The sequence below is a fragment of the Cynoglossus semilaevis genome, chromosome 14, assembly GCF_000523025.1.
Source record: "Cynoglossus semilaevis isolate Cse_v1.0 chromosome 14, Cse_v1.0, whole genome shotgun sequence".
In the NCBI taxonomy this organism is placed as follows: domain Eukaryota; kingdom Metazoa; phylum Chordata; class Actinopteri; order Pleuronectiformes; family Cynoglossidae; genus Cynoglossus; species Cynoglossus semilaevis.
The window spans coordinates 603,532-631,135 of record NC_024320.1 but is presented as its reverse complement, the minus strand read 5'-3'; the positions used below and the strand labels follow the sequence as shown (position 1 = coordinate 631,135).

The window sequence follows — 27,604 nt, the reverse complement described above, 5'->3', positions numbered from 1 at the left end:
CCAGGTTCTGGTCTTCTGGTCCCAGAGGTTCGACAAATATTGTAATTACTTTCTTGTCCGGTTTAGTATTTGTTCCAAAGTTTGTCATGTAACTAAATGTATTACATTAATTATATGGTAGCTTCTGATGGTTCTAATTTCTCATCAATCTGTGTTTGAGTCCATGTGTGTGACTGAAACCCATCGGTTTTCTGACGTGTATTTATGAAACAAACACAGCAAAGTGACTCATCGTGTGTCACTTTCGGTCCCTCTCGGATTACAACCAAAACCAATAAGTGAAGCGGTCCCACCTCCTGCCGCTAGAGGAAGTGAGGAGTCAGTGCACAGTAGAGCACCTGCAGTTCAGAAGCCATGCCCACATACCTGAGAAAACCCGGAAACAGAGCAAGTGGAGCAGAAAGAAGCAGACAAAACGTCACTTAAGCTCTTTTTTTTCGCTTTTAGTTCAGTCAGTGACAAGTTTAATACATCACTCAACTGAAAGCGACACCATTTTTAACCTACCTGGTGAGTAAATCCAACTTTAATTTGTTGTTGTTATGTACCATCGAAAATGTTTTGTGTTTTTCTTTTTTTGAAACGACGTCTGCCATGTTGGAGTTTCTGTCGGAACACTTTCTTCCGTCTTGGATATCAGTGTTTTCAGTGTCTTCACGAATTTACACAGGTTTTGTTTTGGTACACGGATGTCATGTTTCACAATTAATTCATTGATTCATGTTATAAGAAAAATTCGCTAAAACTTATAACCCGAGTAAGTTTTTTGTTCAGCAGTTTGACACATGCTGGATTTCAACCCCCACCCTCAGAAGGAACGTTAACCACAGTACACCTTATATACTTTTACGATTATAATAAAGCTAAAATTTAAATGATTAATTTAATAATAGATTTTAAATTACCTTTTTTACACTTAATTTTAAATATAAGCACTGTGGGGACCCTCGGGGGTCGTGGCAGCAGGGAGTCGTCACAAACTATAAACAAACTATTGTGATTATATTGAGACACAGTTTAAAATAATGCATGCAGAATTCTATATTCCTTTCTTTAACACTGTTGCATTTTCCTTTTTTTAGTCAGGAGCTCTTTGATTAAAGACAGGCAAGACTTTTTTTTTAATCAGATCTCTTAATTTTTTTGTGCCTTATTAAACCTAATTAAAATTTTAATCAGTTTAATCTGCTTGGTGTAGACTTGATTCTACTGTGAATCATGAAATTACTACTTTTTTTTTTTTTTTTTTATTTTTTATGCTGAGCTGTAACAGCTGCAGTGAGAGGTTCTCCAAGGCCTGCCTTGGAGATCCTAGTTTAAAGATAGACTTGTAGTTTTGGTGCGTCCATCCTGTGTCCCTGGTATTTTTGGTGTCCTCAGAGCAGTGAGGGTTTTTTTCCCCCTGCTCATCCACATCAGCAGCAGCAGCAGCTCTCGTGCGTTTGTCCCTCAGAGCTATAATCCAGACTTCCAAGCTGCTGGAGTATAAATCCTGTCTATAGAGTTTGTATTGGCGGCCAGCTGGTGGCGAGTCTGTAGCACAGATTATTTGTTTTCAACCCCTCTCAGGACATGAAGCCTGCTGTCAGCTGCTGACTAGTTTGACACAATGCACATGTTAAATCTGTGCAGTGTGTAAATGCGGATGGTCACCTGGGTAGAAGAGTGGAGGTTTTAGTCATGTGACCTCAAGAATGTGAATAAATAAAGACTACTAAACTATTTTTGATTTTTTTTTTTTTATCAAAATAATCCTAATCATATTGCTGTAGGACAGCGGTTCCCAAAGTGGGGAGTGAGTAACCATTGCGTGATGCAGCAAAGGAGTAAATATGTACTAGTGGAGTACAGTGGAGAGGAACAGAGTACTTATTTGTCATTTTGTCTAATGAGTAACGCAATTTTATTACATTTACATTGATTTTATATATATATATGTATATATATATATATACATATATATTTATTTCAAAGAAACAGCTGTGAATGTGTCGACATCATGGGAGTCCAGTCCCCATTTGTTGCTTCTAAAGCAGTGGGGCAGTGGGAAGGATCACAAAGATATTTCTTTTGTAAAATTTTGAATTTTGTGGCTACACTTTTATGAACATTATTTTTTTCCCCCCCACACGTGCACAGTTTTGTCAAAGTCCAAGTTTTAAATCCACTGTCAAGTGTTTACTTGAAGTATTATCTATTTAAATCTGTTCCATCTTTACTTTACTTTACTTAAGAGCTCCATTTTACACCAAGAAAACCCAACTGTATTTGTTTTGACTAATTTTTTCACATCAGTCTGAAGGTTCTTCGCATCTATTCCAGTCCTCTCGGTGATTACGGAGGTGTGAGAGCATGTGGGGTGGGGTGATGCGTCTATCTGGGTGTAAAATGGTGACAAGACTGAGCTTGGTTGCGCGGAGGGATTATGTTAGCATGGGGCGGAGGGGTCTGCCCAGGCTTAGTGCCACAATTATCCCAGCAGCAGTGGTGACTGCAGCAGCAGCGGTGACAGCAGCAGCAATGGCAGACGCTGCATTTTCATTAGTGTAATATCCAGAGAAGATCAGAATTATGTAAGAGTGACGTGTCATTGTCATCCCAGCTGGACCAGCCCACCACCTGGCAACAGCGTGGCTGTTGGTTTCCCTTTTTTCTTTTTTTATCCTCACTCGCTCAGAAAAAGGGCATCACAGAAATCTGTGTAAAAGCCACTCCACAGGAACCCGTTCTCCTGTTGAGGAGTCTGATCATTGGTTCTCCATGAAGGAGCTGTTGAATGTGGTTTTGGTTCTGCTGTTTGTGAGAAGATGTTCGGTGGATGTAGCAGCCGTCGGAGTTGATCCGCTTTTGGGATCCTCTCGATGCTAGAGGGAAAAATTCAAAGATGAAGTTTAAGAAGTTCATCACCATCATGCAGGCAGCCATCGGAATTGTTCCTCTGAATAAAAGGGAGCTACTCCCCCCTGGCAGGAAACTGTGGAGACCTCCGCGGTGAGTCTGGGATTATCTGTCACTAAAACTAATGTTATAATTCAATAGGTAATATTGTCTTCTCGGTGAGAAGATCGGTGTCGGTAAAGCTACGTCTTCATCGGTTGACTTTTATTTTGTTGGTTTGATTAAACTGTGTTTGCAGTGCAACACACTGCAACCACAGTGCAGTGTTACAAGTGCTTCATAAACTTTGTGTATTTGTTTGATCCTCCTTTGTTCACCATTGTTTTGATTGTCAAATCTTTAACTGAACTTTGTTTAAAAACTGTAATTGAGCAAAAGGACATTCACTGGCCGTTCACTTTGGTTTCCGCACCCCTCACTTTGAGAACTGGTGCTGCAAGGAGCAAAACACCCAGTCACGCACACACCATTTGTAAATGTAAATACACACAAAAGTGTACTTCATAAATTTGTAAATGTAAATACACACAAAAGTTTACTTCATAATCCTCATTATTATTATTTGAGATTTCTGTTTTCCAGTCCACAGAACTCCAAACAATTAATAACTATTTTTGTACTTTCTTAGTTTTAGTCGCGCTCTTAGGCTTCCAACTGTCTGATGGATTTTGACTCCAGCTCCAGCTGATGAAAGTGTTTTAGGTCTGCTCAGATGGTAAAGGTTCTACACGGGACGAATGAAGTTGTTCCTCGCCGTCACCTTATCAACTTCAGTCCATTATCCAGAACTCTAACACACTCAGAACTAAGCACCACAATTGCCCATTTGTGTGCGGTATGTTCGTGTTTGGAGATGTTGAAGCTCCTTCACTTCTGCATTAGATTGTAGTTTCAGAAGTCGCTAGAATATTTGAACACTTTCCTCCTCCAGGCCTTCTTTCCATTATGTTCCCATGATCACTTGTCCTTACAGGTTATATAGTTACTTAATAGTAAGCAAACTAAATTATATCCATCCATCCACCCGCCCCACCCATCAATCCGTGCATCCATTAACATGACATTTTAATCTCTGAGGGTCGAAGTCAAATTAATCTCAGCTTTCTGGCGAAGGTCAATGGTATAAAGACTGACAGTAACACGACGGGACAGAGTTGGACTTTTCAGGATCCATGGGTTTCACATGTTGTTATTTGCTGCGCCTTACATGTTGAAGCAGCTCACCCCTGTTTTCACCACACCTACCTCAGATGTGTGTCTTCATTATTTCATGCCGAGCATGTGGATCCCGCAGAATTGACACTCTTATTTGTTCTTATTTTAGAAAACCAGCAGGCATTTAATGTTTAATGCATAGCCCTCTGAGCTGATCTGCTCTTATGTCGTACTGTAAATGCATAGCCCTCTGAGCTGATCTGCTATAATGGCAGCTGCTCTTGTGTCGTACTGTAATATGTGTGTTTCTGGAACCTTCCCCAAAACACATTTCTAACTCCTGGCCCTAAGGTTGTTTCAACGTGGCGTTGGATGCAGCGTGTTCTGACTTGTCACTCTCTGTCAGGTCTGAAAAGATTACTGTTAAACTGTGACTGAGAATTATTCTGTTGTTTACTCTCTGTATCTGGATGAGTCTGATCTCACATGTTAATCTGGATATAGCATGGGCTAAGGTTGGATCAAGTCAAGTTTGTCTGATAGGGTTGTCACAAGAACCGATACTTTGGTACCAAGCCGATGCCAACACCAAAAAAGTACATCAATGCCTGCTTTTTTCCGGCACTGCCAGTACAGAGTATGTAACTTTTCTGCTGGCATTCTGTCGATCCTTGGCAGAAGTGACCGGGGTAGTTTATGCATGTGAGCACTGAGCCGCCGAACAAGAACGGCTGTTGTCTTTAAAAGAAAATCCCCTCAGTAAGTGCGGGTGAAAACACAACACCTTTGCTTATCGATAAACCAGAAAGTAGGAGTCGCAGGGGAGATCCGTTTGCGTCTGTAGCAGATGAATGCAGAGCTATTTTAAATCCACCAAAAACCGACAGGCAAACGGTGCCTCAGAAATTTTCAAACCAAAGGAGCAAACACTACAAACCTGGCAAGACACCTAAAGACACCCTAAGTTGATTAAAGAATTCAAGGTGAGTGGGTTTCAGTTTACTGTCACTTTATACTAAACCTGAATATACATTATTTGGGCTTGGGAGCCTGCTCACTGTTTGCAGAGGTGCAGGCCTAACACTCACTCAGTTGCTACTTTATGTTAACAGATGGTTAATGTAATTGAGTACTTGAGATTAATGCTTCTCAAATAGTGGGGCGGACCCCCCCAAGGGGGTGCGGAGAGGTGCCGGGGGGGGGGCATGCTGGACATAAGTGTACCACTGCTTTAATGCTTGAATGATAACAATCCTCCAGTCACTAGGTGGCAGCAACTCATACAGTGGTTTGTACAGATGGGTTGGGGGGGTATCGTGCAAACATTTCTGTACGGGGGGCATGAAAGAAATACTGCCTTAATGTAACGATGCCGTCATGTAACCTGATACTATGAGATGGTTTCTGACCTGTTTGTCTCTGAGCTGATGTTATTTTAACTAAAACGTCTTTTACAGTATCAGTCTGAGGAGCTTACTGACCGGAGACACGGGAGCAGAGTCACACACGAACACAGCCCACAATCACAGAATGTTTTTTTTTTTTATGTAAAATAGTTGGATGTTGTTTTTGATTTATATTAGCATATTTATAAGAACAATACTGTTTATTTTTATGTACTTGAAGCCTCTGCGCCGCTGCTGTTTATTCATGAATGAAAAATAGTTTACTTGCTATGGCCATATTTATAAGCACAGTATTTGTTTGTGTTTATATACTGGGAGGCTACTTCTGCGCAAAGATATGTTGCAGCACAGTGATCTTATATGCTGGAAACAGTTTTAAAATAAAGTAGTGCATTTAAAAGTACGTGGCCCTATTTTTGTTTTTTATTGTGGTATCAAATAATTATCGAGAGTCATGGAAATTCTGGTATCGTGACTACCTTCCCTAAGTCAGATTGTCCAAGACAATCTCTAAGTGTCTGATAAACTCTTTGAACGTGGTATTATTGGTACCATTGATTAATATATTTGAGCAGTTTGCTTGCATACATTCACATACTTTTATAATGCAAACACATTAAATACGGTTGTTGAATTTTTTTTATTCTGATTAAAACTGTGGTAGTTCTGAATTGATCACTATTATTTGTGATTAATTCATGATTAATTAAACATGATTCATTTCTTGTCATTTTAGGGCAATAGCTCTAATATCCATATGAAGAACGAAAGCCTAATTCTATAAGGAGTATGAAATATATCAACATGTGTCTAAAAAAAAAAATCTATATCTTACCCAGACCAACTACACACACACACACACACACACTTGAAACCCCTACTCTGTCATCAGAGCAGTTTGTTTATCTTTAGTTTCTGGAACAGTTTTAGGTCAACCAACGTAAACAAACCTTTTAGGTCACTTGACTTTAACTGTGACATTATGTCACCTACCTGTTTTACAACTTTTTGTTAATAATGTTGTTGTTAAAAAAATTATTTCATTGTTTCGTTTTGGATTAGATTTTCATTTTCAGACAGGTCGAATTTACTGTAGTTTGAGAAGCAAAAAGTTGAAATAATCAATAGAATCATTTATTACATAAAGTATGAATGTAATTAAGAGAAAGGACATTTGCAACATGTTGTGCAAACATTTCATTTCCAAAAGTTGCATATGTAATATGTATATAGTATATTTTGTTGTTGCCGACAAAAACATAAAATCCTTTACAGTATGTTTTTGATGGTAACAACCAAATATATAAATGTTAGACTGAGAAAGTCAATAAAGTAATACAGTATTTTGATAGGGCTGTGGCAGAGTTAGCCTGTAAACCACGGGTAGGTGTGGACTAATGGCAGATTTGTTCTGTCAAAATGTCACTTGGTACAAGTGCCTGAACAGTAGATGATGAGTTTGCTGAGATGCAAATGACACTCTGCTCTGTTCCATTTATTAACCTGCTGTCTTCCACAGGAACCAGCCTGGCTTTGACCGGACCAGCACTGATCTTCTAAAGTGCAGCAGCAAGTTCTGTTGGTCCAGAGAAGCTCAATACTTGTACCTACGTCGCCTCTCCTCCCGCAGCTGCTCAGCTATTACTATGGTACGTTGTTCATTGTTAACCAAGATACAACCACTGCAAACTGGAACCATTTCTGTTCTGTTTAGAACAACTCTTTTTTCCATTACTAACAGAACTGTGACAACATAAAAAACAGGAACTTTTTTTTTTATTTTCTCAAAAGAAGTTTTTTTTATCACATTAGAATTTATAGGTGGCCGTGTACAGAAAACTGATGGAAGTGGAGATGCTGACACTGATAGTGACAGTTTCTACATTGGTAGCAGTGACGTTCTCTCGCTGATGTTGCAGAGTCAACAGAGTATAAGAGAAGATTTTGGAAACAGAGCAGAAAAGCCCATATTATATTATTGTCACGTCCTTTACTTTAAATTGGTTTTGTAATGTAATTAACAAAGTACAAAAGAGAAATGATTGTAAAACACAAGCATACTTACTAGCTACAACATGTTCATATTCAATGATTAACTACAGTACAGTTAATGTACTGTATGTATATAGGAGAAAACATTTTATTTTTATTTATTTATTTTCACCATGTTCGATTCTTAATTCTTCTGACACTGTTGTCCTTTTTCACTTGGGTCATACAAAATATGATTGCGTTTAAGGAGTTACATAACTGAGCATGTGGCAAACTCATCTCTTAAATCTTTAAACATCTCATTGAAAACAAAAACAAAAAAAAATCTGCATTTGTCACAGGAACAGACAAAAATTGTCTCAGGAGAATTTGAGCTGAGGCAAAATGTTGTTAGAGGGTTGTGAAAGGACCTGTGATACACTGTTATTATGATTAGCTGATGGAGTGACTCATTGTGTCCCAGAGTTCCTCCTGTTTCCTGTTTCCTTATGTGAACATAGGACCCCTCCCTCCTCTGTCCAGGACGGATGATTAACCAGGGCCACGTCACGTCCCAGGCACCTCATTGTTTTAACTGGCCGTTTGAACAGATCATCCAGTCCAGTGGACCTGCACTGCATTGTTACAATGGCCTACATTGAAGAAAAAAAATTGAACTATATCTTGTGTTAGCAGTAGATATGCTGTTTACAGGCTGCCCCCAGCAGGCGCCAAGCATGTGGTTACACTGTGGAACCGAAAAAAGCTCTTTCAAAGATTTCACTCGTCATATTACAGAATATTTTGTAGTGATATAAATGGCAGGAATAATAACAAAATATAACATTTTGAGATTTTAGATCATTTTAATATTGGCAAATGTTCTTATCATTTAGATTGGTGCTGATTAAAAAAAGAAAAACGGGAATGGACTGGCTTAAACTCATAGGCTAGATAGTGTTACACACACATACACAACATAACAATAGAGGTTAGTGTGGGAACATTGCATGCATCATAGGCTAGATAGTGTTACACACACACAACATAACAATAGTAATAGTTAGTGTGGGAACATTGCACATGGCTGTCTACTTTTTCTAGACCTTTAATTTAGCTGCTGTGAGTACAAGAGTGTCAACATATTTGTCATAGCTTCTTGTTATATGAGGCTAACCACATACCAGCACCTACTTTTCTTCTGTGGCTGTTTCGTCCTGTTATATGATTATTTCCCACACCGTCCACTGAGTGCATCCCGTGAAGATGTTTTCATTGTTTTGCAGCAGGGGGTAGTTTTCCTGTTTCTCTCTCTCTCTCTTTCTCTCTCTGCCTCTCTGTCTCTGTCTCTCTGTCTCTGTAATCTGGTGTGGAGGAATGTGACTGGGCTGCACTGAGCCCTGACCTCGGGTCTTATCACACAATCTGGGCTGGACCCTACCTTCACAGGGAATACATTCCTGAATCCAGTGATTCAAATTCTTGGGTGAGACGTTGAGGTGAACTCTGGTTAGAACTGTTTCTGGAGATAATAGCAGCTAAGGCTATGTACAGACTACACAAGATTGTCTTAATAGATGTTAAAAAGAGTTTTTGAAGTTTTGAGGTTTTTTTTGTTTTTTTTTTGGAGTACAGTAACAAATTGTTTCTCACAGACATTTGTCGAATAATCATGCCGATTGTCTCCAACCGCTGCTACTCTGCTTAAATGGGAGTTTTGGGGTAAATTCTAAGCAAATTTTCCCAACTCATGGTCGCATGATTAACCACAATACAGTGGAACCTTGGTTATCCAGCTCACTTGTCGAAGAACAAAATTTTGAACTTGAAAATTGCCCCGGTTGTCGTACACGCTAAGGACTGTCTAAATTTGCCTGTATTTTGTGACTACTCCAAAGAGAATACCATACATTGTTTCTCTATCTTAAGTTCCACTGTTGTGGGATTTTTGTCATTCTGACCTCAAATTAAACTTTGAATGGTACTTTTTACAACTTCTTACATAAATGGTGTATATTGGCCCTAAATTCCAAGTCTTTTTTAAATGAATTTGACATTCACATAAGTAATGTAATGCATAATTGATTGACAGTATATACTTGATTATTTTAAAGTGGGTTATAATTCGACCCCAAACGACCAAAGTGTTGCCATTTAAGAGGACATAGTAAGTGCATTTGCCAGTTTTTACAAATTATTAAAAACTTAAGCAATTCATTATTTCATAAGACATTTCTGTATTTGTAAGTGCTTTTGTGGGTTAAAGAACCAGGTTCTCTCAAAATCAATTATTTTTGGACTCATCCATCCCAATAATGGGAGAGGGGTGAAACGCTTTTCTTTTTAAAAAGAAAACACTCGTTTTTCTTACCGTCGTTCGTCACTGCTACATACACACTTTTCAAGTTTTTGTAAAGAAATAAAACTGCTGTTTTATAGGCGGGAACAACTAATCTTTTCACACGGTCAAATATTAGTAGAAAAGTTAAACCGTAGCCCCCCCGTCTCCTGTCTTCTATTGGTTTAATCTGAGCCAAGCCAGGAGCAGCCGGTGCTACTGTCTTCTCTCAAAGTGTGTTTTAAGTCGTTAACCTTGGACATTGGCGTCAGGGAGGACATATTTGGAAATTCCCATCACTTATGTTCATTTTCTGTTTAGAATTCACTCGAATTACTCACTTCTCTAGTTTAAATCCCGAGGACTTGTCTGGGACCGTTTCAAACTTAAGAGCGTGATGCCAGTGAACGGGGGGGGCGCGCTCTCTCTGAGCACATACCACCATAAATACTTCACCGTAAGTACCGACATGTTTATTCAACATATACTCAACATAAGACACCACCACAAAGACAACGAACAACACACACTGCGGGCGTTTTGTGTGAAACTGTTGAGTTTTAGTTAAAAAAAAGTTGAGTTAAAAACCGTTGCATCCTGCTACACCTGCTCCAGCTAACCGAAGAGACGGACGTTAACGATTCAAAATTTGTGGAGAAAGTCGTTCCTAAAAAAATTTTCGTGATACAATTTTTGGTCTTAATCGTCTGGATATTTTCTCTTTTTTTCTTGATTCCAAAAGTCGCGTCTTTTTGTACAATTTTGTGGTGTAATATAAGTTTTATTTGGCTATGTTTTCGTCATTACGTAGTCAGTGCGGTGAGTCATATTCTGAATTAATTTCTAATCTATTTTTATAGAGTAATTTTCCATATTAAAAAGTTGTTTGTAAATCGGTTTGAACAATTATGGCGTAATTTAGCACGTTGGCCGGTAGAGAGCAGGCTTGTACAGTGTGGTTGTCAGAAAAAAAGTTACTTCAAAAACGCTTTTCGTTTACACTGGAGGCCTGTAAAAGGCTCACATGAGCCATTAGACACCCGAGTACAGTAGGCGATTGTAAAACAGACTAACCCTACTATAAATATTTGTATTACACCTGTAAACATAGGGGCATTTTCAGTTCGTATTGTAAGATAAATTACTAAAAATAAATATTTAGACAGTTGCCGTCAATTTAAAACCAGTGGCAGACAGATCAGTAATTTGGATATGCTAACTGTTTTTTTATTGTTTTTAGATAATCATAGTCATTCCTAAGTCTACTCCACAAGTTTTTGTTTATTGATAACCTGTTCAATCACTTGAAAAATAATAAGAATTCACTCAAAAAAATGTACAACTCCGCCTAAATTTTATGTACAAAAGAATATTCACAAGACGATGGGACCAATGGGAAATATTTTAGAAATGTTTTCTTTCTAGTCTTAGACTTCAAATGTATTCAAATGAATTGAATGACATTTTTTTTGTGCAGCTTGTGAATTTGCTGGTGGCCTATGGTTAACTGAACAGAACAATGTCTTTTTTTCTTAATGTAAAATCTGTTTTTCATATGGTTTGCAGAGAAGTGTAACATATTAGAAACTTTTAGTTCCAGGTGCCATGTGTTATGATTTATAGTCCAACATTAAACTAGAGTGAAGGTTTGTCATGTTTGACCAACAGTTTACAGGGGTTTATCGTTGCGTGTTCCCTGCTGATGTGGCTGCATTTGTTTACGGTGTACTGGATGTACTGTAGGATTTGTACTGAATGTAGGACAGCTGAATCCTAGTTACATCAGAGGAGGGCGGGCAGATGCGTAGAGATCTGAGTTTGCTGCTGCTGGTGGTGGTGGATGCTGGGATGCTGAGTGCGCATTAGTCTCGCACTGAGTAGAAGAAGAGAGGAGCATCAGCAGAGGGGAGCTCACACAGATAGACTGCCAACTATGAAGACTGTCCTCAGTTTGCACAGGAAATGGGCTCACGCTGTCAAAACCATACGCATCCTGCAGGGACTTGTGAGTGAGACTTAAACCCATCGCTGCAGCTTTGTTCCAATCTCTGGTCAGGGCAAGTGGATGTGACAGGGTGTTCTTTGTGAACCTGTTATTTATTATTTTTAATATCATAGACGTCACATTTGATAGTGAACTTACAATTCCCGTGACCGAAAAGTGCAAACAGCTGTAACGAATTATCATGTTTCTTATCACTCAATTGCTTTGTGGAAAACTCACACAGTAGCTGACAATTAATCAACTCAATAATTCTTCATTCCGACCTTAGATGGAGGTGTAAATTATGAATGGACAACTATCAGCACTATTTTAATATGATTTAAAGACAAGACCTTAATCTCTGATTCCACTTGTTTTCATAACTATCTTGAGGAAGGCTCTTGATTTCCTCCTGAATTATTTTGAATTGCATTATTAGTTTTTCTTTCGAAGTCAATTCAATTTACCACATTAATATTTATTCTCTTTGTCAGATCTATTTTTGTCAGTTTTTGTTTTGTAGCAGTGTGTAAAGGCTTGTGGTTTCTCTTGTCATTTGTGTCACAACATTAGAGTGTAATGAGTTGGCTTGGTTTGTTACAGGTTATCAATGAATGAGTTGGCTTGGTTTGTTACAGGTTGTATGTATCTGTTGAGGAAAGTCCAACCTGACATGTCACTCTTCTGTTTCTTCCCAGAACCCAGTCATGGAGGAAATTGTGTGGGAGCAGTACACTGTGACTCTGCACAGGGTGAGTTGATGAGGGGCAAAACATCTGTGTGGTGTTTAAACACAGGGGAATGATTAACAACTAATTATACCTCTGATGACCTCTGAAGAGAAATAAGATTAACTTAAAACAGTGAGACAGATGTATAGGTATAAATGTATGCATATACATTTGTCCTGTACACCTACATTTTTATTTGCTATTGTCTCTAAAACCAACTCTCCAGCACCATCTGCTTCAAACACACTAGATGTAGAGGATATTGTATTTCATTTAAGTACAGATAGAAAGGAGAGGATAAAGGGAGAGGGTCATCAAATCTGCCCTAATCTCATCTGAACAGATTGGAGCAGCAACGATGGCAGAAATCATCCAGAGACTCAACACATTTTCTGAAAAGGACTCTCTATTTAAGGAAGTTGTTTGAACTAGAAAGAAAATTATACATGACAATGTTTTTCTAGTGAACAGTTGCTGAGTCAAATTCAAATCTGAGATCAGTCAGACAGGGAATAAAAGATTCCGAATTGCTGTTGAGATGTTATAATTTTGGATAACAACTGGAAGTTCTGAGGGACAAAATGGTGAAGACAAAATAGATTGATGCAGTAGTCAGCCAGTCAAAACAAGACAAAATCTTGCAGGGACCAATCAGTGCTGATTTCATCAGATTTTATATTTTATAAACAGTTAAGAAATAATTATACGAGAATTAAAATAGTTCTATTGATTAAGTTGAGACTATGTTCCATCCATCCATTTTGATCCGCTCATCCGTTACTGGGTCGCCGGGGAAGCTGTCTCCATGACCGCCACCCAAATCACATTGCACCGCACCAACCCCCCTAAACCTTCCTGCGGGTGGTGAGTCCACTGGAAGGTACCAACCGCCCTAACCGGGATTCAAACTTGCCCAGGAGGTGAACCCTGGGGTTCCACACCTATGACAGAGACATTGCCTCTGGGCCAAAGAGCCACCGACTAAGTTCCAATTTACTTAAAAAAACTAACCCTTAATCTCAAATGTTCTTCAAATAAAAAAAGACACTCTTGACTAGGGATGGGCAAGTATCAGAACTTGTTATAGGCTGCTGATGCCGGCCACCCATACGCAAGGGGAAAAAATGATAATGTTAAGTAGTACTAACTACCTGATATTGCTACAGGGACTACACAAAATAAAAAGCTACTCTTCCGTGGTGACAGAGTCGCCTTTCAGTCTACAGTGTGAACACAAATAGGGAGCGAAACTGTGTGCACTAAATAGAGTATTAATTGCTAGTGCTACAGTGAACTTTACGAAAGGTTACGGTAAAAATCAAGCCAGTTTTATTTTCTATTCCTGAATGCAGTTCAAACAAATACTAAATCTCACAGAGTTGTTTGTGTTTTATTTTACAGTTATACTATAAACATTAAAACTATTTTGTGGTGACTCTTCTGCCTTTTTCAGAATGTAATGATTTTATTAAAAGATATTTGGCATTGTGTTCATTGAAACGTTTTATGTATTGAAATCGGTACTAGGTATCGGTGAGTAGTCGCGTGAGTACTCTTACGCGATCTGAAAAAAAATTGGTATTGAACATCTGTGCTCTTGACATCTATCTTTTGTCTCTCTTGTCTTAGGACTCAAAGATGGGCTTTGGCATTGCAGTGTCTGGAGGACGGGACAACCCCAATGAGGAGACAGGAGAGACTTCCATTGTGGTGTCAGATGTCCTGCAGGGAGGACCCGCTGATGGCCTGTTGTTGTACGGACTAATTTACTAATTTAATTTGGAACTGAGTGGACGTTTGTGGAGATTAGTGAATAATTTCATTATTTCAACAAATGTTTCAAAAGTTTACATTTACAACACACTCACTGTTGACATTTATAAAACCATTTATTTATATTTACAGATTTGATGTTGTTCTGATTTTGGGTTTTGTTTAGTTTTTTTTTTTTGCTTTCTGTTTCTGTGTGTCTGTTTAGTGAGAAAGACCGAGTTATTCAGGTAAATGCTGTAGCCATGGATGGGGCAGTCCACACCTTTGCTGTGCAGACTCTCAGAAAATGTGGCAAAGTGGCAAAAGTGGTGAGTAGATTAGATTATATAAGATTGAACTCTTTTTTTTTTATTGATCCCACACTGGGGTAATTGTTTTGTAACTCTCTGGTTTGAAAGGTTTTAGAAAATAATGTCCTTTGAACTAAAACTAATATTAAAACGTTAGTTGTTTTTTTACGAGTTCATAAACAAAATATTTTAATTATAGAATACTCTGTGTTTTGTTTCAATTTCGTTGTACCCTCGTATTACAATGACAATAAAGACTATTCTATTCTATTAACAAAACCTTTAGACGGTGAAAAGACCCAGAAAAATCCCTGTCAACGTCATGATCCGTCCTCCATCGCCCAGTGAACGTGTCTTTGCCAGTGACGACTACAACTACGACCAGGACCGCCGCAGTGTGTACAGTGCCGGGCGGGACCACAGCCTGGAGAGGCAGCGCGGTGGTGGCTACATGGATTCTGGATATCATACTCATGAGCGCGACTACGATGTAGAATACGACCGTGGCAGGAACATGGAGCGGGATCTGAGTCCGGACCGCCAGTACCGCAGGGATGGCAGCAGAGGTCGCACTCTTGATCGAGAGCCCAGCCCCGATCGCCGCTACAGGAGTGAACACATGCTGGACCGTGAGCACAGTCCGCACAGAAAGTACCGAGACCAAAGCCCTGACCGCCGCTACCGCAGCGAGAGGGCTCTGGACAGGGATTACAGTCCAGACAGACGCTTCCGCAGCGAGAGGACACTGGACCGTACCAATAGTCCGGACCGCCGCAACAGACGAGACAGCTACAGTCCTGTACGGGGGGGAGGCCGGGATCAGAGTTTTGAACGAGGGAGAGAGCGGATTCCAAGCGATCCCAGGAAGTATGATGAGCCCATCAGGAGAAGTGGGAGCAGGGACTGTCTGGACCGATCCCCGTCACCACCTCCTATGCCCATTCCTCTTCCTCGACCCGCCAGAGATCTGGAACCACTGGACAAACCAGTGAGTGTTCTGCTGCTGAAGAACAGACCCAATGAAGGTGAGAGACATGGAACACTGACAATCACTGACATTTGGTTTTGGACTGAGGACAAAACACAAGAGACACATTTGACCTGGACGGTCAGCAATGGTCCAAGAATCTGGTGATTAGTGTGTCATAGCTGCTTAGATTATCTTCTCTTCTCACTCGAGGGCTGCAAAAGTTCAAAACCAATTCAGATTATTTTCACATTTTTAAAATGTGTGGTTCTCTATTCTAGACAAGAATTCTCACTCTTCTGTGCTGTGGAACTTTAGAAAGTACCAATGCATCTGTTACAGTAGTGTGTGTTTGTGTGTGTGTGTGTGTCACTTTTGTGTTTGGATCCTGCTCAGCCCCCAATGTGTTTTGTTTCGTTCTTCCCAGAGTATGGGCTGCGTCTGGGCAGTCAGCTCTTCATCAAGGAGATGAGCAGCTCAGGTCTGGCCAGCAGAGATGGAAACCTGCACGAGGGCGACATCATTCTGAAGGTAGAGATACTGCAGTCTCACATGATCATGGTCTTCACTCAGGGGTACTTGGGTTTCCTTCTGCTCATTGATCAGTACCATAGATAGATTGTGTTGAGGAAAGACTTAATCTGAGTCCTAAATATAACATTTTAGTTTTCTTTCACACAAACACATAATCCTAACTCATGAGACTTTAAATATGAAATATATTTAAATAAACACAGTTTTATTAAAACGAGATATGTGTGTTTCAAAATGTAGATCTTCAACGAACAGCATCCCTTAGAGAAGTTGAATTGACATCATCTTTACACATACTTTGCTGCTCAGTTGCAGTTCTTTGTGAACAGTGACTTCTACGGACACACAGACACCCATCCTCTGTAGATATCAGTAGGTGGTGAGTGACTCACACATCGTAGTCAGGTGGCCTTTGAACCTGCAACCCTCTGGCAACATGCTCCACCAATTATCCCTGGCCACAGGCCTAGTAACTGACTGAGTTCTCGGCTCTTAGGCTTTTATGGTTCAATAGCACCGATGCTTCCTGTTTCTACTTTCCCCATGAGGAACTGCACTGTTCTGCTGTCGACATGCAGGAGTATTTTTCCATGCTCACTTCGGGCCTGTGTCCTCTCCCCCCAGATTAACGGCACAGTGACGGAGAACCTTTCTCTGAGTGATGCAGGGAAGCTGATAGAGAAGTCTCGTGGGAAGCTGAAGCTGGTGGTGCAGAGGGACAGACAGAAGATCCTGGTTCGAGTCCCACCTCTGGTGGACAGTGACTCTGAGCTTGATGGTGAGAGTCCAACCATGTTGAAAAGCAGCAGATCCTTTCCCGTGTAAAGACAGATCCCTGCCCAGTGACCGTCTGCTAATCAAACAGTATCGAAATATACATTAGTAGTTACGGTATATCAACAAAGTATCTGAGCATATACAGTATATATACTGTATATATACAGTTGTGGTGTTGGTGTTTGCCTTTGTTGTTGTTTCTGTATTTGTTCATTTCCCTTCATTTAAATAAAGCTTTTAATCACACATCAGTTTTTAGTTTCATTTTACGTCACTAACCTCATCACTGAGCTTACCAGAAATTCACCAGTTCATACTCCTCTTTATTCACCATCATCACTCTGTCTTTTATACCCGGTTTTGATGTCACATGACCACTGGGCCTGTGCTTGATTGGTTTATATCAGTCCACAAATGTGGTGTGAGTGGATTGTTCTGAGTCAGTGTTATCAGTGAAGGGGGGGGGGGGGGGGGGCAAGGGTGAGATAGCTGGGAGACTTGTGACCTACTTTGTCTGCTTTAGGCTCTGCTTGTTAGTTTTTTTGGCACACACAGACACACCCCTCCCCACGTCTCTGTCCGTCATCTCTTCTTTGTCCTTTTTACCTTTTTTTTTTGTTTTTTAAACCCCTCTCCCTTTCGCTTACTTTCTATCTATTCTTTTTTGTCATTCTTAATCTCATTGAAAATGACCCTGCTGTCTTTGGTCCAGGATACCTGAAGAACAACTCTTGATAAACACCAGCCCACTGTGTTATTATTGTAACTACTAATAATTAAAATATTAGCTGGAGCTCAGAGTGAGTCATGACCTGACCTTCGTCCTTCTAAAACACACTACACACCTGCAGCTAACACGAGTCATTTAAAACCAAATTCATTTGAAAAAAAAAAAAAAAAAAAATTCATTTATGTCCATTTGTTATTTTGTATTACTTAATTCACTTTTATCTTCTTAATCCTGATGTCCTGACAGAAGTTACCGCTCAAATACTCTGGACATTTATTGGTTCCGAGTTGTTACTCTTTTTTTTTTTTGTCATTCCTTTTGTTTTCCTTTAGATATCTCAGAGATCGAGTCGTATCGCTCCTACTCACCACAGGACGACAGGCGAGGGGGCGGCCACCACTCTGACCTTTCCTCACACTCCTCCAATGAGAAGCTAAGAGAGAAACCCAGGTAAGATTTTTAATGTTCTGTAAGTCATTGACCTTGTATTATATGTATATAATTCTCCATCATTTGTGCCGTAGCAGATTAATTAATTCGCTGGGTTTCATCAGAGGAAAGAATAAAACCCCAACATTTAAGATGTGGATTAACATAAAAAAAACATATAAACAATGTTAAACTATATGACCTCAGGTCAAAAAAAAATAAGACAAAAAAAAAAAAAATCAGAATACAGATAGATAACATGGCACCTGTGTTCACCTGTGTTGATACTGCAGTGAGGAGCCACCCAACAGACTTACAAGGATGGGTGCTATGCCCACACCCTTCAGACTTCCTGACAGAGCTGCTGAGGACACCGTACTTGTACAGTCAGAGAGGGAGGAGCCTCCGCCACAGTCACCACCAGGTCAGTGTGACAAGACACTGCAGCTCTTTATGTCCAATGTTGAGGTTGTTTCTGCCGAGCTCTAACTGTTGTGTGCGCGTGGTTCACACTACATTGTCACCACCATTAGATTCCAGTGTGAACTGCAGCCCTGAAGTCCATGATTTCCACCGGCTAATCAATCAACATGTTTGTTTCCTCCGTTGTTGATCATGCTGCATCTCTGCTAGGGATATGATGATGCACTCAACTCACAATATCATTTTTTGTTAACAATACTATTTTATCCCTCACAATATCATTTTTTGTTAACAATACCATTTTATCCCTTTTTTTTTTAAACAAAATGAGCTCCAGACAAATTATGACCAAATGCAATGATGATTATTTTGTATGAACTACGCTAAGTACCGTTACCAACTGCAATGGTCTTGTAGTGCCTCTTTTTAGTGCCTCTTATTTAAACTTTCCCGTTACCAACTGCAATGGTCTTGTAGTACCTCTTAAACTTTAATTAAATAACAGAAATATCCAAATTTCTTTACAGAAACACTGTCTGTGGAAGAAGTGTTTTCCCACATTCTGTTTGAACACTGAATGTCACAAAGGTTACCTGACCTCATGGTTTGAGAGAGGGTCACAACCAACATTTTTAGGTGCATACCGCCACCTAGTGTAGTCTCGTGACAGTAACATTTTGAGATAACACATCCTACCCCCCCTGCACCTCGATGCACGATTAATTTCTTTCATTTGAATCAATGCGAATTGGCATGCATTTGTATCAATTTCCAACCAATTCACAATGTATAGTTACATCCCTAGTCTGTGCTCTCAGTCTCAGGTGCATCCCAGCTCCAGCTCGCTGGACCGCAGCACTTCGGTTAGGTGGCGAGTATATTTCTGACAGATGCAGCATCCATTTAAACAGATAAGATTGCAACAGAACAGACATTAGACATGGTATCTGCACACAACTTCTCTTTAACTTCAAAATAAAACCCTATAACTAACAACGCCGCTACAGTGCAATTACATAAAAACTGAGTAGGACTTAATAAGCAAGCCAAAATCAGTAAAATAAAGGAAACAGATTATACACAACTGCTTATCCACATGTGGGAGGCAACGGAAACTATTACTACTACTACTACTTGGAATTATTACTATAATATCATGTGAATTAAGCTGGCTCGCAAGGCGCTGCTGCGGTAACGCACCTCGTGGAATGTAGACAGAAGTGCTAGATGCAGCCACACCAAGGCGCAGCCGTATTGCCCTACTGACACAGTCAGTGGAATATCAGGGTTAGACTTGGACTTTTGACAACTGTCTGTTGAATCTGATTCTGGTCTCTCTCTAAAACGTTGGTAGCGACAGTAAAAAGCTGATAAGAACTAAATCAGAGCAGCAGGTAACACCTGTCTGTGTCTCACCAGCGGCAGTTCCAGCTCCAAAGTTCCACGTTCCGTCTAAAGCCCCAGTGAAGACGAGTTTTGAGGACCAGGAAGTCTTTGGGTCAGTGACTGCTTGTGTCAAACATTTTGGAAACCCTCCTCTGTTGTGATTTTTCCGGTGATGTTCTAAGGTTCTCCTCTGTTTTGTTTTTTTTTCTCACCATTGTTCAGACCAAACACAATCACAGTGCGTTTCCAAAAAGGAGAGAGCGTTGGTCTGAGGCTGGCAGGAGGAAACGACGTTGGCATCTTCATCGCTGGTGTTCAGGAAGACAGTCCTGCAGAGCAGGAAGGTCTGCGCAGTGGAGACCAGATCATGAAGGTGACTCTTCAATGATTAAAACAGAATGAAATCAGTCGTTTAAATAAAAATCTCCTCTGCCAGAGAAGAAGAATCCAGCAGTCAAACACATTTTCTGCTGAAAACCAACTCTTGGTTTAAAAGTGCTGCTGTTGACGCACGTGATGACGTCAGTCCGAAGTTAACACTGACGAACATCTGAAACAGACTCTCCAAACAATAGAAAAAAAACCTAATGTTAATGGAGAGTGAAACTTTTTTCAGCATTGACTAAATGGATTGAATTGATAATGAAATGTTATTTGTACAGCTCTTGCTTTCAACGCAGACATAATAGTAACGCCTTCTCCTGTGTTCCAGGTGAACAACACGGACTTCAGAGGAATGTTGAGGGAAGATGCTGTCCTGTACCTGCTGGACATTCCTAAAGGAGAGGACGTGACCATTCTGGTCCAGAGTAAACCAGAAGGTACTGAGCTGCACAGACGGAATAGTCTCACTGTGAGGGAAGACATGTGCTTTGTTTTATATTCTTGTTATAATTTATCGAAAATACATTCATATGATTTTAGAATGAATTGTACACAGCTTTTCATTCATGTCTACACAGATTTATATTCTGTATTAGTACAATGTTCATGTCCTCTCCAGATTCCTTAATATATTAATACTTTAGTGTAGCTCCCTGATTGGTTTGTGTTTTTTCTTAGTGTACGAGGACATTCTGGCCTCGGGCAGAGGCGACTCCTTCTTCATCAGGACCCACTTTGAGTACGAGAAGGAGAGTCCACAGAGTCTCCCCTTCGCCAGAGGAGAAATCTTCAAGGTGACGGACACTCTTTATGATGGAAAGTTGGGAAACTGGTTGGCCATCCGCACCACCAGTGACAACCAGCTGCTGGAGAAAGGAATCATTCCCAACAAGAGCAGGTTTGTTTGGACCTGAGCAAGTCAGTGTATGCTGAAGATCCAGAAGACAGTTTTAGAGAATGTGGCTACTAGACGAAGAAATCTTACAGAAATAAGAAGTTGAATTTTTAGGATAGGAAGGAAGATAGTTCATCAGCATCAGAGTGAAAGAAAAAGGAAATTGAAGATGAAATGTGTTAAAAGTTCTATTTTACCCTCCAAACAGAGCTGACCAAATGGCCAACGTTCAGAACGCCGCCCGAGCAGCGGCTGGAAACGACAGAGGAGATTTCTGGAGGCTGAGGGGTCAACGGGCGGCTAAGAAGAAGGACATGAGGAAGAGCAGAGAAGATCTGAGCGCTGTTCCTCTCACCACCAAGTTCCCAGCTTATGAGAGAGTGGTTTTACGAGAAGGTAGCTCCAGAAATAACCCCTTTTTCTGAACAGGTCTGAGCGACATCACAAACATTGGATATAATTCTGAGCTTAGCTCTTCAGTCAAAGTCATTTAAACAGTGACAGTGATTCCTGTCAAATGTGAAGGACCCTCAGACTGTTTTACATTTGTTCCTCCTCGTTGTTTGTTCTTCCTTAGCGTCTCTGGCTGTATTTGATTTTCTGTTCTATGGCCTCCAGCTGGATTCAAACGACCCATTGTTATCTTTGGACCCATTTCTGACGCTGTGAATGAAAAACTGGCCAACGATCTGCCACACCTGTTTGTCATCGCCAGTAAGTCTTCGGCCTCAGTCCGAAACAAAATAATTTGTTAATACTAGGTTGTAGGTCAGTTGTATTGTTTGTCTGATAGTGAACAGCAATAAAGACAAACGAAGGAGAGCTAAGAAAAAATGGTTAATGGAAGGAAAGGAAACAAGTGACCACGGGTAGGATTAAGTGGGAATCACAGTTTTTTTCATGGCTGGGCCTGGAGCCCAGCCAAGCAGACGTAGAGCAGGGCTGGTGCTACAGCCTATGCTCAAGTCCATCACTGGGCCACGTATAGAAAATCACAGTTTTTTTCATGGCTGGGTCTGGAGCCCAGCCAAGCAGACGTAGAGCAGGGCTGGTGCTACAGCTTATGCTCAAGTCCATCACTGGAAACAATCAATCATTCACACTTCCATTCGCACCAGTGCTCAATTTAGAGTGAACAGTTAACGTAATCCCCAGTCTACATTTGTGGTCTAAAGCAAGAACCTGGAGAACAGAATGACTGGGGATCAAACTTACAAACTACAGTTTCTTGTTGTTGGGAGCAATAATCTAAATATTCTATAAGCTCTGAGATTTAAACAATGGAGAGTTGTCTTGTCTTGAGCCTTTACTGTGATCAAGATTTAAACTTAAAACCCTGAGAACTAAAAAAAGAGCTCTTCAGGTGGAACTCTGTAGAGTTGACCTCTGATGTCAAATGAATAAATTCACTCATTGTTGTTTTTTTCTTTTTTCTCCTGGTGCAGAGACGGAGCCTAAAGATGCGGGCACTGAAAAATCCTCTGGAGTTGTTCGACTCAACACCATCAGACAAATCATCGAACAGGTGCAGAGAGTGGAAGAAGAGCTAAAAAGAAAACTAAGAAAACTCTATTCCGAACCTCTCATCTTTCTTGTTGTTCTTTCAGGACCTCCACGCTCTCCTGGATGTGACCCCCAAAGCTGTGGACACCCTGAACTACACTCAGTGGTATCCAATCGTCATCTTCCTTAACCCTGACAGCAAACAGGGAGTTAAAACCATGAGGAACCGCATTATACCAGGATCCAGTCGCAGCGCGCGCAAACTGTACGAACAGGCCGTCAAGTTGAAGAAAACCTGCTCACATCTTTTCACCGGTACGGTCCAGACTGGACTCAGTCACTCTTTAAGACTCACTGTTATTAACATGCTGTAACCTGTGTTAAATGGACTCCTGAGCTTCAGCTCTAGTACAAGTTTGACCTTCTGTGTTTGTGCAGCAACTATCGACCTGAACTCTGCCAACGACAGCTGGTACGGCAGTGTGAAAGACAGCATTCAGGAGCAGCAGGAACGAGCAGTGTGGGTCTGTGAGGGAAAAGTGAGTCCATGTCAGAAACAACAAAGAACAATTGACTTGTTGACAAAGACTTTGTTGACAAAGTCTAATCCCTGGTGCATGTCTTCTCAGCTGGATGGTTCAGATGAGGACCTGGACCTCCACGATGACCGCATGTCCTACCTGTCGGCCATGAGCGCAGACTACCTTAGCATGGACAGCCGCCTGACCAGTGACTATGACGACACAGCAGACGAGGGGGGGACTTACACCGACAATGAGCTCGACGAGCCACTGGACGAACCTCAGCCGAAGTCGGCCATCAGTCGGTCGTCAGAGCCAGTGCTGCCAGATGAGGTCAGATTACAGGTTATTACAGACTGTCAGTCATTTTGGTTTGTGCTGGTGTGTGGGCTGCAGTGAAACTAACAACCTTCCTGCGTGTGTTTGTGTGTGCATGTGTTTGTTTGTGTGTGTGTGTGTGTGTGTGTGTGTGTGTGTATTTGTTTGTGTGTGTAGAGGCCTGAACCTCGTAGGAGGAGGTCAGGGAGCAAAGAAGTTCTGAATAGAGATCCCAGTCCTCCCCCCTCTTTTATCCCTGAGCCCCCAAAGGTGAGAACGCCTCACTCCGACCCTCCCCCTGTCCTTTCCTCCTTTATTATTAAATCATTTTTTAAATAAATCTTAAGTAAAAAGACAATAAAAAATATTTTTTACTACATTATTAATATTACGGTTTACAGACATTTGTATTAAATGTACATTGAAAAAAACTTTTTAAAATTCTGGGATTCATTTGCAATTTAATCGGGAGTTCACTTTGCGCAATGGTGTGATTTACTGGAAATGTTTCAGTTTACAGCAAGTGTCAAACACAGGCACGGGGGCCAAATCTGTCCCACAGTGTAATTATATTTGTCCCGCGAGATCATATCAAAAGTGTACTAGAGTTGGCCCGCCAGTATATATGGGCTATATGCTGGCATTTAAATTAAAAAGGAACTCGAAAGACTTGAGATAAAAAGACATAATAAGAAACGAATACCACTGATGTGTGTTTTATTTTAATCATTTCTCATGTGTTTATTATATCAAGCTTAAGTTGTTCCAAATTCAATGTTTAAGCAAAACTAAAGTTTGTTTCCATATAAAAAAAATGTACATTACATATCTGGAGAGAAGGGAAAACATGTACAATTGCCATTAATTTTTTAAATAAATATTAAGTTTGGGGTGGCGCTTTGGCCCAGAGACAATGTCTCTGTCATTGGTGTGGAACCCCAGGGTTCACCTCCTGGGCAAGTTCGAATCCCGGTTAGGGCGGTTGGTACCTTCCAGTGGACTCACCACCCACAGGAAGGTTTAGGTACGGTGCATGTGCATGTGATTTGGGTGGAGACTGCTGACCCCGCGACCCGGTAACGGATAAGTGGATGAATTAATTAATTATTGGATTTGAGTTTGACACCCCTGGTCTACAGTGTTAGTTGGAATCCTTTGGTTGGGTTTACTACAGTGGACTCAGATGGCAGTGGAAAACTATAGGAAGTACACTAATATACTTTAATGGTTGTTCCCAAGATAAAAAAAACAAACAAAAAAAACATTTTCTCTACTGCCTGAACAGGTGCGGGCTCAGACTCGGACCGACTCCACTCGGAGCTCCAGCAGCACCGTCAGCACTGACATGGTCGGCATCAACAAACCACTCCCCCCTCCTCCTGTGGCTGTGAAACCCACCTTCAACCGTGTGAACCTGCCCTCTGAGGAGAAGAGTGTAAAACAAGGGGGGGAGGAGGATGATCCTGCCAACAAGTCCTTCCTGGGAAAGGTTGTGTGATAGATTTCACACTTTTCCTTATCTTGTCCTTCTCTGGGTCAACTGCTTTTACTTCAATGTTCCTTCTATTCTGACTTTAACTGCTTCGTATGAAAACACTAGAATGAAGGAGTGCAGGTAACTGAACATGTTGTCAATGCCCCGAGTCCTTGTTGTCTCTCATCACTTTCATCAGTGTTGTCTCACCATCGTTGTTCATCATTTCAGAGCTGCCCACCCTGTCAACGTGGTTTTATTGTTTCATCAGTACCAAACCAGCAAGGGTCAGAAGTGATCTCTGGTTTTTTTTTCTCTTGTCAGATTAAAGCTTTTGAGAAGATGGACCACTTGGCTCGAGCTCAGAGGGTACTGGAGTTGCAGGAGGCAGAGAACGCTCGGGTAGGTGACAGTTACTGCTGTGATTATTATTATTATTATTAGTGGACGGACATTTGGAGGGAAAACAATTATGACTATAAACAGATTCAAATCTTTAATAATCCTGATAAACAACAAGAGTTTTTAGATTTCTTATTGTTGATTGCAAGTAAAAATGCATAGTTTTTATTTGTACAAAACAAGTAGTAAGGTTTGAATCGTCTAATAAACGTGGATGTTGACAAATATGTTTGCTTTATACAAATGTCTGTTATTTGTAGTTGACAAATATGTTTGCTTTATACAAAAGCCTGTTATTTGTAATATATATATATATATAAATATTGTAGTATGTTTGGCTGAAGAATTCCCCACTGATTTGACCCAGGGTCAGATCACAGACCGACCTGATGTGTCTAGGAGTATTCATTCAAATCGAGTCCAAACATAACTAATATGAACATACTTACTACTTACTTACTTACTACTTAAGCTCATTGTGTGCAGTTTATTTTGGTTGTAGCGCTGACTCACATGGTTCCTGCTTTTACTGCATTAACAGTTGGAAATTGCACAGAAACATCCAGACATCTATGCCGTCCCAATGAAGCTGCCCAAACCAAACCTGAACCGCCCTCAGCCCATTGGGTAAGAACATCTCCCTCAAGCACACAGTCTATACCAGGCATGGGCAGACTAAGGGCCCGGGGAACTGGATGCGGTCCGTTCAGCTTTTTAATGCGGCCCGCCAAACTTTTCCAAATTATATAATTTATTTCTATAATCATTATACTTCTGCCTTTTCCTTGCAATACCTACGTTTCCCCAATAGATGGCATAGAAAATGATAAAAGCATTTTAACATTTTAACCTTTAAGCATGACTTTTACATGTCTTCTATCTTAGTTCAAACTCACACTCCATCTGCTCCTGACCCGGCCTCCCTGTTCAATTTTAGGACAATTGTGGCCCCAAGTCAAAAACTTTGCCCACACTTGGTCTATACTCTACTGATTAGTCTATATATATATATATATATATATGTATATATATGTATATGTATATATATGTATATATATATATGTATATGTATATATATGTATATATATATATGTACATATATATGTACATATATATATATACATATATATACATATACATATATATACATATATATATATATATATATATATGTATATATATGTATATGTATATATATGTATATATATATATGTACATATATATGTACATATATATATATACATATATATACATATACATATATATATATACATATATATACATATACATATATATATATACATATATATACATATACATATATATATATACATATATATACATATACATATATATATATACATATATATACATATACATATATATATATACATATATATACATATACATATATATATATACATATATACACATATATACACATATATATATACATATACACATATATATATACACATATACAGCATATATATATGCAGTGGGTACGGAAAGTATTCAGACCCCCTGTCAGTATTGGGTGTCAATATGGGGTGCTGTGTATACATTAATGAGGGGGAGAAAAAAAGAACTTAAATGATTTTAGCAAATGGCTGCAATATAACAAAGAGTAAAAAATTTAAAGGGGGGGGTCTGAATACTTTCTGTACCCACTGCATATATATATATTTACTAAAAAAAACTGGTTCTCTGTGCTCAGGTCCAGTTCTAGTGCTGAGCCTCAGGTTCCGCCCACCAGACCATACTCATACATGGAGACCAGAGGACAGGAAGACAGAGGACAGCAGGGAGACCAGAACAAGAGAGGCTACTACAATCCACAGAAGTACAACGATACTGAGCTATAGACCAGGGTGTTCACAGGAAGTGACATGGTCAGCCGTAGCCGTAACGCTCAGTTACATCTCCTCAGTGTGCTTGCTGGGAACTCTGTGGACTCTCGGTTGTTGCAGCACACATTGTACTTTATGTAAACACACATATCAGCTGTAAGTAGTTTTATAGAAAGTTTTCTATCCTTTTTTTTTTTTTTTTACCGAACAGCTTCTTTTGTCTTGTTATATCCAGGCCACCAGGCAAATGGTGTCGTTTTTTTGGAAATTTTTCACAAAAAAATACTTAAAAGAAAATAAATAACTACTCTTTACCTCAGCTAAAAAGTCAGTTTCCAGTCCAATCAGCTGAATGTCATGTTTTGTTTAAAACAAATAGAATTATCACATGATCACGTTCGTTTTAAGGTAGAATTCACTTTTTATCAACAGAGAATTGTTAACACATTATCCCATAGATAAATT

General features: G+C 40.0%; 1 protein-coding gene across 5 annotated transcripts; it reads left to right on the top strand.

The window, feature by feature from the left end:
• Positions 1 to 293: 293 nt before the first annotated feature.
• On the top strand, positions 294 to 27,604 carry tjp2a (tight junction protein 2a (zona occludens 2)). Of its 5 annotated transcripts, XM_008324297.3 has the most exons (25): positions 294 to 510; positions 6,979 to 7,108; positions 12,451 to 12,504; positions 14,113 to 14,237; positions 14,462 to 14,564; positions 14,833 to 15,571; positions 15,941 to 16,044; positions 16,672 to 16,825; positions 17,887 to 18,004; positions 18,277 to 18,407; positions 19,826 to 19,904; positions 20,015 to 20,165; positions 20,505 to 20,613; positions 20,855 to 21,074; positions 21,280 to 21,467; positions 21,690 to 21,785; positions 22,517 to 22,596; positions 22,679 to 22,889; positions 23,013 to 23,113; positions 23,204 to 23,440; positions 23,591 to 23,683; positions 24,699 to 24,902; positions 25,212 to 25,289; positions 25,831 to 25,916; positions 27,007 to 27,604. In XM_008324297.3, the coding sequence occupies exons 2-25, from the start codon at positions 7,106 to 7,108 to the stop codon at positions 27,152 to 27,154; spliced, it is 3,612 nt and encodes a 1,203-aa protein (XP_008322519.1). In that variant the 5' UTR covers positions 294 to 510; positions 6,979 to 7,105; the 3' UTR covers positions 27,155 to 27,604. The 5 variants fall into 5 exon arrangements, with proteins under 5 accessions (XP_008322519.1, XP_008322520.1, XP_008322517.1 ...); XM_008324298.3 differs by lacking the exon at positions 294 to 510 and having other exon boundaries at positions 23,204 to 23,428; XM_008324295.3 differs by lacking the exons at positions 294 to 510; positions 6,979 to 7,108 and adding an exon at positions 9,697 to 10,225.

Coding starts and splice junctions, on each gene's coding strand:
- tjp2a (XM_008324295.3), top strand. CDS start 10,166: ATGCCAGTGAACGGGGGGGGCGCGCTCTCTCTGAGCACATACCACCAT. Junction 18,408..19,825: donor TCCGCCACAGTCACCACCAG/GTCAGTGTGACA, acceptor GTGTCTCACCAG/CGGCAGTTCCAGCTCCAAAG. Junction 21,786..22,516: donor ACACCTGTTTGTCATCGCCA/GTAAGTCTTCGG, acceptor CTCCTGGTGCAG/AGACGGAGCCTAAAGATGCG.